The sequence below is a fragment of the Octopus sinensis genome, linkage group LG4 (genome assembly GCF_006345805.1).
Source record: "Octopus sinensis linkage group LG4, ASM634580v1, whole genome shotgun sequence".
Taxonomy (NCBI): domain Eukaryota; kingdom Metazoa; phylum Mollusca; class Cephalopoda; order Octopoda; family Octopodidae; genus Octopus; species Octopus sinensis.
In genome coordinates, this window is record NC_043000.1 from 85,270,695 (window position 1) to 85,282,122 (window position 11,428).

The 11,428-nt window shown below is 35.4% G+C and overlaps 1 protein-coding gene across 1 annotated transcript in view; it reads left to right on the forward strand.

Annotated features, from left to right (window-relative positions):
* LOC115211009 (putative neural-cadherin 2) overlaps positions 1–11,428 on the forward strand; it is a 141,126-nt gene that overhangs the window by 88,195 nt on the left and 41,503 nt on the right. The window contains exons 19-20 of the mRNA XM_029779851.2: positions 3,814–3,956; positions 9,783–10,031. Of these exons, the coding sequence (XP_029635711.1) occupies positions 3,814–3,956; positions 9,783–10,031 (392 nt within the window). The remainder of the gene's footprint in view (positions 1–3,813; positions 3,957–9,782; positions 10,032–11,428) is intronic.

The window sequence follows — 11,428 nt, forward strand, 5'->3', positions numbered from 1 at the left end:
AAAATAAGCCAATATTTCCCCATGGCTCCTGACTTTTTTTTTTGCTAAGTACTATAAATAAATAAACATTGCTTATATGATAATGACATTGTTTACAATTATGTCAAGACAAGGAGACACATGCACATGTTTACAACTCTTGTATCAAGACAAGGAGACATATGCACATGTGTGTGTGTGTGTGTGTAAACAGTTTCCATTTTTCACAAGGCTTTGGTTAGCCCAGTGTGCCACATGCAGAGACTGAACCCAAAACTATGTGGTTGGGAAGCAAACTTAACTACACAACCATGCCTGCAATTCAAGAAAAATCTTCTCTTAAAAAGGCCCCTTTATAGGCTGTTTGGCACCAATGGAAAGGCTAGATGTAAGTGAGAGCAGCTTAATTTCTGAGTTTATAAATCTAAAAATTGTGTCATAGGTGGATTCAGAGAAATCACATTGGTTGGGTGGGATAGCATTACAAAATGCATTCAAGAATGTGAACATACGAGGGGCGTTCAATAAGTAATGCCCCTGACCCACTTCCCATAGCAGTAGAGCAACGAAACTTGGCACAGTTATTAGTCTTTTTCTACATAGGAACCACTCAAAGTTACACATTTCTCCCATCGTTTGATGCAACTCTGGAGACCGTTTTTGTAGAAGAACCCAGCTTGGTCCTCCGACCACAACGTGACTTCAGAAATCAAGGCTGCATCATCTGGGAAACGCTTTCCTTTCAAAAACAACTTCATGGCTGGGAAGAGGTGAAAATCAGAGGGTGCAAGGTCAGGAGAGTAGGGGGATGGGGGAGGAGTTCATAGCCGCATGCCTGTGCTTCTGATCTGGCGACACGCGAGTTGTAGACCGGAGCGTTGTCCTGCAGGAGGAGGATGCCTTTGCTGATCTTGCCCCGCCTCTTGATTTTGATACCCTTTGCCAGGAAATCTGCCATCACTACTCCGTCCTGGTCCCAGAAGACTATGAGCATGACCTTGCCAGCGGAGGGCTGCACCCTTGCCTTCTTTGGAGGAGGTGAGTCACGGTGCTTCCACTGCATTGACTGGGCTTTGGTCTCTGGATCATAGTGATGGACCCAGGTTTCATCCTGTGTAATCAGTCTTTTGAAAAATTTTGACTCGTCTTCTTGGCACATCTCCAAATTCATCCTCGAGCACTCGACGCGTTCTTGCTTCTGGGAAGGTGTGAGCAACCTGGGAATCCATCTGGCAGACACCTTTTGCATATGCAAATGGTCATGAATGATAGTTTCCACAGACCCGGTACTAAACTTGACCTCATGGGCTATTTGGCGAATAGTTATGCGTCGATCTTCCAAAATAGTAGCCTCAACTTGTCGGACAGATGCCTCATCAATTGCAGAAGTGGGGCGATCAGATCTGGGAGCTGTTTCCACAGAGTTCCAACCATGTTTGAATTCACGATGCCATCGTTTTACAAGGTCATATGATGGGGCATCATCACCATAAGTTACTTTCATTTCATCAAAAGTCTCCCGTGGTGTGCGTCCTTTCAAATACAAAAACCAGATCACTGCTCGACACTCAACAGGCTCCATTTCACACTTGACTCAGTTCAAACATCTGTATATCAGAAACCACAATTAGTTCAGAGCTGTAATTTGCCACCTAATCTATAGAGATATAAATAATTGCACATGTAAATTTTCAGCTAGATCAAACAAGTGGGTCAGAGGCATTACTTATTGAACGCCCCTCGTAAGTTTAAAATTTAAGAGAGATTGATTTGAGAAAGATTTGAAGGTGAAGATACATCAATAAAAAGAAACAAACCTAATAGAATGGGCTTAATATGAACTGTTTCGTAATATATAATTCATTGTCTGTTCATTTGACTCTGGAAATGATCTAAAATTTTGTATTCTGAATATTAAAATGATAAAAAAAAATTAATAACATATGTAACATGATTTTTGTACTTAGGTTTGCAGCTGTTATTTCCTGTTTGCTTATCCCTAGAAAGTATGAAAATGGCTAATATTTCCTTCAAACTTTGCTTTTGTTACATTTATTCAATTCCCAAAGAATCCCTCTCAACACATGGCTGTAATACTCCCCAACTGCTCATGGTCAGAGATGCACACATTGTCAGCCACTTTTGTGGTAATAGCAGAATATTTACTACAGCAATATTTTTGCTTCAGTAGCTCAGTGCTGAATGTCTGAAATGTATTGAAAAATAGGCCAATTTCAATTTCAAAACATTGATGTCCAGGTCACAAGAGCAAAGTTTGAAGAGAACAGTAGTCAAGTAGTCATTTTTTTTTTCTAGATAGGAGCAAATAGGAAATAACACTTAACAAACTAAAGATGAAAAAAAATCATTACACAGTGATTATAATTAAATAAATAAATGAAGCTAGTCATAAGATGAAGAGGGTAGAGATGTTTAGAGAAAAAACTAGATATCAGTTGAATCGGATGTAGTGTGCAACAGAGGCAGCTATGCTGGTACAGGCATAGGTTGTATATGGAGGATGATATGCATACAAACACACAAACTCACACTCTTATCGCAACTTCTCGTGCCCTACCCACACCAAACTGTCCATCCCCTACTCCCAGTTCTTCCATCTCCGCTGGCTCTGCAGTGACAACCATGACTTCAAGACACAGTCTCAACTCACAGCTCGCAACATCACCTTATGTGGATATGCCCTCCTGCCTTTGCTCTCTCTCTCTCTCTCTGTATTTCCCCCCTCTAACCCTTTTCTGTCAAAGAGTATAGACTCGAAATATCAATTTTTATTCTTCCTGGGTGCCAAAGACATACACATAGATATACACAAAAACATACATACATATATATACAAGCTTTCAGTTTCTGTCTACCAAATCCACTAAGAAATCTTTGGTCAGCCTGAGACTATAGTAGAAGATACTTGTCCAAGGTGCTGCACAGTGGAACTAATTCCAGAACCATGTGGTTAGGAATCAAACTTCTTGCCACACATATATATAAATTTGGAAACTTGACTGATGAACAGAAAGCCACAAACAATCTGTCCTTGTTTTTTCCTGTCCGTATGTTTTTATTGTCGATTACGTTCTTATTCCATTTTGGGGATTTATGTATACATATAGCGTCATATGTACACTTTTTGCTCACCTTGTAAGTATATATATATATATATACACACACACACACATATACACACACACATATACACACACACATATACACACACACACATATACACACACACATATACACACACACATATACACACACACATATACACACACACACATACACACACATACACACACACACACACACACACACACACACACACACACACACACACACAGATATATAAACATTATTTTAACATAAGTTCTCCATGCTTGAATGGGTCACTGAATTTATTGAAGCAGATTTTCTACACCTTGCTGCACTTCCCATGCCCCACCCCACAATGGCTAGGTATGCTTTTCATGACTCACTGAAAAATAAAAAACATTGCTTCTTTGACAGATGAAATGTGGAAGGCAGATATTGGATTATGATAGTGGTTGCAGCAGTGGAACATTATCATTTTTTTTTCTTCTTTATATTAGATGCAAAAAAGAATGCTTAGAATTTAATACTTATATCAGGACTAAGAGCAGTGGGTTTCACAAACAAAATAAGATCAAGACACATGGGAAGTTTTACTGCAGACCTCTTTGTCTTTGATTCTTGAGTGATTTGAGAAAGAACAGACTTAGGTTACCTTTGATAACTCAACACAGAAGCCACACCCATGTACATAAAGATAATTGTTTTGTTTGTTTTTTACCTTGCTAGTTTCATGATTGAACGCAAGTCCAACCCCAAGAAGCAGTTTAGTGTGAAAAAGGTTAACACAAATGCTGTTATCAGTATCAGGAAAACATTGGACCGTGAAGATATTCCATCATATACACTGATCATTTTGGGAGTTGATGAAGGTAATATATATATTTCATCTTTGATTTGAGAATATTCTTTTTAATTCCATTAAAGAGATAGAATAACTACTAAAGATATGAACCAAATCTTTTGAATAATGATTATATTTATTCTAATATGTGATGCACTGAGGTGGCATGACTATGCACTTCTTCTTCAGGTGTTGTCATTGTTCATATTTATATTTCTTTATTGGTACATTGTTCACTATTTTCAAATTCCAGTTACCTGAAGAATACAAAATTTGTTTTTGTTTTATTTATTCCAATATCTACTAGGAAAGAGACCAATGAATTATTTCTCTCTGAGAAACTCCTTTTAAAATGGGTCAGTCAAGTACCATAAAGTAAGATGTTGAGAAGTTGAATCTACAATCTGATTTTGAACAACTGCCTCTCCTGATACATTTGAGAAAAACAGGAATGTTCTATTGCCCTTTCATATAAGTTTGCACTCTAATGTGTATGTGTGTATGTACACATCAGACATATGGCAACCAACAGACCAAAGATGGTGTAGTAATGGAATAACACTTAGGTTACCTTCAAGACAAGCTTGAAAAGTTTGGAAGAAAAGTAGAAGTAAAGAGCATTACCAAGTAGCTCAAAGAGAAACCAGCATGAAGTATATCTGGCTGGAGACAAGTAGAAAAGAAGAGCTTTGCGAATGTTCTGTGACCTGAGGATGAGAAGTAAGATGTGTTCAGGATTGTAAGAGAGTATGTCAGAGAGAATCTAGATGTAATTGAAATGAAGTGCATTTGAATCATAACCACACTTGCCCCTGAAGTGCTATTATGAGTTGCTGAACAAGGAGAGTGCATGGGATAAAGCGATGCTACCTTATTCCGATCCAACAGCTATTCAAGTTGGCAACAGTATGGTAGATAGTAATTAAGAGCAAGAGAGGAAGCTGCAGATCCATCAAGAATAACTGCTGAGATGCTTAATCATCACTCACTCTCTCTATTTCTATTGCTGTCTACCAGCTACTTTTACCTGTATCTCCTCACCTAGCTTGCATTTGTAATATCACTTCCTTGGCAAATGTGCTTTTGATTTAGCCCTACTTTTGTCCACCACTGCTATCAACAACCACTCCCCTCCTAACTCCACCTCAAATATCATACTCTTTCTCCTTTTATGCACCCATTTCCAGCTTTCCTACTGTCATCACTCCTGTTCCCCACCTCACTCCATACATCTTAGGTTACTGACTACTCTCTGTGTACAAGGCATTCCCACACTTGGATTGATGTCATGATGGAACTCCTCTCCTCGTGGAATTCTCTCTAGCATGATTGATGAGCAAGAAGACAACTTTCACTGGTGTTAGGATAAAATGCATCCAGCACACTCTATAAAGCAGTTGGCAAAAATGCAAAGAAAGTACAGGGTCTTGAGTTCCTCCCTTTAATCCTGTCTTATTGAGGACTGTTCTGCTTATCCACCATTGCTGCAACAAGAAAATGCACCCAGTATGCTTTGTAAAGTGATTGGCAATAGAAAGAGCATCCAGCCATAGAAATCAAGCCAAACAGCACAGACAAGCATCTAGTCTATGAGAGTAGTGGCTCCCAATAAAAATGACTTCAACCACAACAACCAATCTAAATCCATTTCAACATAGAAAAACAGATATAAAATGATGTATGAAATATCCCTTTCAGCAATAAAGAAACACTTCAATTTGTCAAAGTGCTACTGACAACTACACCAATTATGAATGAACTTCAAAGATCTATTTCACTGTACCCCTATCTCTTCCCCAATAATCTGTATACTTTTATAAAAAAATCTTTGTTAGCTCAGAATGGCTTTTATATATATATATATATATATATATATATATATATATACACACACAACCAATGCAAGCATGGAAAACCGATGTTAAACAATGATTACATATATAATATACTGATCCGTGGTAGAAAATTCAACAAAAAATGTACTCCATCTGGTGAGAGATAAATATTATTTATTCAAAGGTCACAATACATGTATGAAAGCACTGCTAATAGTTTCATATGTTGAGAAAACTCAAACATATTCTTCAAGCACAAACCATATATCATAATGAACTAAAGAAATTGAATAATAGAAGAAACATGGAAAAACTGAGATGGCAGAAAACAGACAGTAAACAATGAAAAACAAAAACAGAATCTAAAATGTCAAAAGTAAAAAGGTAAAAGAGCTATCCTCCTTAGACCTTAAATGATAAGGCTGTAAAGATATCAAGCCAGTCAGGAATAGGTGGAACTTTCCTATTCTTCCAAATATATTTATACATATGCATGCAACCACTGAAAATTTCTGACCTGGAGTTCAATAGAGAGTTAGGGATCTTAGATCTGAACAGGATCTGCACTCTTTCAGCCAAACAAATTCTACATTTATTCAATCCATTCACATAAGGTATGGATTTCTCAATTACTTTCCATTTAATCACATGTGGAGTTTCTATATCTTTCAAAGTCCACAGCTAGCCAACTTAGTAACTTTACTTTTGTCCTTGTGTTCCATATCACATAGCTTCCTTTCGACATATGTATACATCCATTGTAATTGACTTACCAGATCTCATGAAGTTGTGGTGGATGACACCAGCACTGGACCACCAAACAGACACCATTAGCTTTTTTTTTTTTTTGGTGAATATTCTATTTTGGATTGTGCTTTGGCACTTTGTCTCTATCCAACCACCATGCAGAATGCTTGCTATTGTTGAGAATAATCCATTTTTCATCACACGTAACAATACAATGAAAAAATGGTTTGCTTTTATGCCATGACAGCAAACAGCAAGTTTCAAAATGACCTCATTTGATTTTCATTCAGTTTGTGTGGTACCCACTTGTCTAGCTTCTTTACCCTGCCGATTTGTTTCTGATGGTCCACTACAATTGGAATTGAAACATCAAACGCTACTGCATAGTTTGAGATGTATTGCTTCCACTACAGTTTCCAGCTCATCATTATCCACCTTGGTCTCAGGTCTACCATGGGGCTGATTTTCAAGAGTAAAGTCACCAGACTGGAACTTCTCAAACTATCGACATACAGTGAGCTCGTTTGCCACATCTTCACCAAACACCTCATTGATGTTTCGAGCTGTCTGGGATGTATTGGTTCCACAATGGAACTTATCTTCATAAACAACATGAATTTTTTAATCTATCCATAGGTTCACAGAAATTGATATACAAGAGAAAACTCATAATATAATCAGACACCATGAATTGCATTTCAAAAAGTGATGTAAACTCTTCAATGTTGTAAAACAAAGAATTGTCAGGATAAAACTTTAGAGTTAACGACTGTCAAACTTGGTGCATAAGAAAATCAGACATTTCATTCTTAATGACCTGATTATATATATATATATATATATGTATATAGTGATGTAACAATGAAGCATTCTTCACTTTGTAGTTACTGATATCTCCCTGCCTCAACTATAGATAAACAAAACCAACAATGGGTGAACTGTATGGACAGTTGACCTGCTAGAAATAGCAGCCAATTCACACTACTATTTTTTTTTAAAAAAAGGGACATATTAAATAAAATAGTTTGAGGTGAAGACATAGCTGTATGGTTAAGAATTTGCTTCAAAACAATGTGATTTCAGGTTTGATCTCACTGCATGATGCCTTGGACAAGTAACTGCTACTGTAGTGCTAAGCTAGCCAATGTTTTATAAGTGTAATTCTATAGATGGAAACTGTAGAGAATCTCATTGTGTGTGTGTGTGTATTCATTTCAAATTACATCTACAGTGAGTCAACTTGGAAATTTCAAGTGTTAATGTCACCTTTATTTAATTAACCCTTTAATGTTTAGACTGGCTGAAAATTATTCCTTTTTATTTGTTTGAACTTGCCAAATCTAGCTGTATCTGATTTCTCTACAAAATTGCTAAATAAACAATAAACAAATCACATTGAATTCTCGCAGTTTTGAGATAATGTGAGATAAAGCCTTCCCTATCTTTATTCAAGTGAAAATACGGTGAAATTTTTGAGACTTCTTGGTTTTTTTCAACATTTGAAGAGAAATGTATATCTTAGTTTTTAACAATATGATGTTAGCAAGTAGAGATTCCAACTTCAAAGATTTTACTCTTGAGGAAGTACAAAATATAAACAAAAACAACAGTGATTTGTCTTCGGACGAACCATATTGACATTTGTGAATCTTTCTTAGATGAGGAAGATTTTGATAATGAAAGTGATGAAAATATTGAAAACATTACAGCAACATAGTTGAAGAATACTATATCAACTAGACTCCTTGATTTCACAGAAAAGACTAGTCCACAATACAGTCTACCTCCCAATGCTCAACCATTGGACTTTTTATTTTTACCGAAAAGTTATTTTGAAACTGTCATGGAGGAAACAAATGCTCAACACATAATTTCTATTCGTGGAAGACCCAATCCACTATGGCAGCCAACTGATACTGTGGAAATGTGAGCTTTTTTACTATAAACATTGTTTGGTATTAAGCAACTTCCTCAACTGTGGAACTACTGGAATCCTGATATATGGTATGGTGATCCATACATCTCCAGCATTATGTCTAGCTATAGTTAATTCGTATATTTACGTAAAAAGTCACAAGGTACTTCTGCCACCAAAGGACTACAACTGTTTGAAATTTCAGGTTGACATCACATCTCAGTTACAATGAGGGGTTTTCTTCCAGAAAGTACAGATCTGGGAGAAAAGCAAAATTAACTGAGGTGGATGTCAACAGATAAAATATTGACTTCCATTAAGTGGAAAAAATAAATGAAAGGAAAAAAGTTTGCCAACTGTGTTAGCTGAAAAAAGAAAACTGCAAAAGGATATCAGATTGAGACTTCATATATGTGTTCCTTTTGCAAAGTGCCCTTGCGTAAAGGGTGCTTTGGACAGTTTCACAATAGAACAACTATATTCTTTTGCTTGATAGTAATACTATCATATATTCCTTTCATTTTATTACAAATTTTTAAAAGTGAGAAATACAACTTATTTTCAGTATGTTACACATCTGTATGTAACTTTGCCTCAATTGTTAATGAGCTATTTTTTATTAGATGTATTCTGTTATATAAATGTATTCATTAAATTGTATAAGTGTACATAGCCAATAGTATATTGACTAGAAAAAGAGTTTTGTACTTTATTTTCAATGAAATACAGAGAAAGAATAAAATCTTGTACCGATTATACTTGTATGTTAATTCAAATTAATATACTTTATCTTGAAAAGTGACAAAATTGTTGGCGATTGACATCTGGGATAATTTTAGTAAGATGCATTAAGAATTTCAATTTTAGTGTTTATCCATAATATTATTGCTTTTACACCTGTTAATTAAATTTACCTGTCCATAAAAGTCAAATTTCATCAAGATCAGCTAAAATTACATAACTGTAATCCACTGGTATATAAACATCTACTGACAAAAATTTCAAATCTGTATGTAAAACATTAACAAAGTTACAAGCAAATATTGTGGACAACCCTCTTGAACCTGAATAATTCAAAATAACATGAACAAATGAGCATTATATTTAACAGACTTACCTCTACACTAAAGGGTTAAGGTGCTCTCAGCCTGATAATTAGTCAAATTGAGGACCCCTCATTAAGTAACTATTACATTAGAGGATCAACTAACTAAGAAACATGTGTATTCTGCATTTTACCCATTCCACTCCGGAATTTGGATATTAATAACACTTCAAAGAATGCCAATGTATATAAAGATTGGAACAGATTGCATTCTAAAACTTGTAATATATCTGAATTTCTTATGTTTTGCAGGAAACCCTCCACAAACTGGTACTGCAACTCTGACAGTAAATTTGAGTGATGTCAACGACAACTACCCAATCTTCAAAGAGAATTATCGTCCAATAGTTTGGGAAAACTCACCTCCCAAAAAAGATTTTCAGTTGATCGAAGCCAAAGATAGGGATGAAGGAAAAAATGGACCTCCATTTACCTTTGTTTATACATGTCGCGGCTCTAACTATGACCTTTGCAAGGATTTTGCAATGACCTTTGACAAGTGTGAGTTGAAACTTTAACAAAATATAGTGTATACGTTTGATAGTTTCAGGCTTGCCTGAAAGTTTGTTCAGCTGTGTGCCATACGGTCAAATTGTTTCATGTTTATTCACTTCAGGGTTTTTTTGGGTTTTTTTCATAGACAGCAATAGTCTTCTTTTTTGGATAAATTATACAATCAATCAAATTCATTCTTGTAATACTATTGATTTTAAATTATGAATTCCATAGAGAAGTATGTATATATATATATATACATATATATATATACATATATTATATACATATATATATACATATATATATATACATATATATATACATATATATATATATATATATATATATATATATATATATATATATATATATATATATATACAACATGCACACACACGTGTGTGTGTGCATGTGTGTGTGTATATATATATATATATATATATATATATAAATTAGAAGGTTTAGAGATGATGTACAGGTATTGTATATTAGAATAAAATGAGGTACTCAGAAATCTGGATGGTTTTATATATACAGCTATTTATTAATGTTAAGTGTTTTTATAAATCATATATTAGCACTTGCATCCACTCTAGTGTCAGATTGAAATTTTTTCTGGAATTTTGTCTCTTTTTATAGTATTATTGAGATACAAGATAGTAGAAGAGGGTGAGGAATGGGAAGAAAGTGAGAGAGCATCGCCTTACTGGCACTTGTGCCGGTGGCATGTGAAAAACAACATTCAAGTGTGGTCGTTGCCAGTGCTGCCAAACTGGCTCCCATACAGATGGCACGTAAAAAAAAAAAGTTTGAGCATGGTTGTTGCTAGTACAACCTGACTGGCCCATGTAACAGTGTCACATAACAGAACCCACTACACTCAGAGTGGTTGGCATGGGGAAAGGCATCCAGATGTAGAGACATTGTCAGATCAGTCTGGTCAGCCCTCTGACTCGCCAGGCCTCAGTCAAGCCATCCAATCCAAATCCAATCCAGCTTGGAAAACGGATGTTAAAAAATGACGATGATGATGATATATTTATATGTATGGGTGTGTGTATATATATATGTATGGGTGTGTGTATATATATATGTATGTATATGTGTGTATGTATGTATATGTATGTATGTATGTGTGTATGTATGTATATATGTGTATGTATGTATATATATGTGTATGTATGTATATATATGTGTATGTATGTATATATATGTGTATGTATGTATATATGTGTGCATGTATGTATGTGTGCATATATGTATGTGTGCATATATGTATGTGTATGTATGTGTGCATATATGTATATGTATGTATGTGTGCATATATGTATATGTATGTATGTGTGCATATATGTATATGTATGTATGTGTGCATATATGTATATGTATGTATGTGTGCA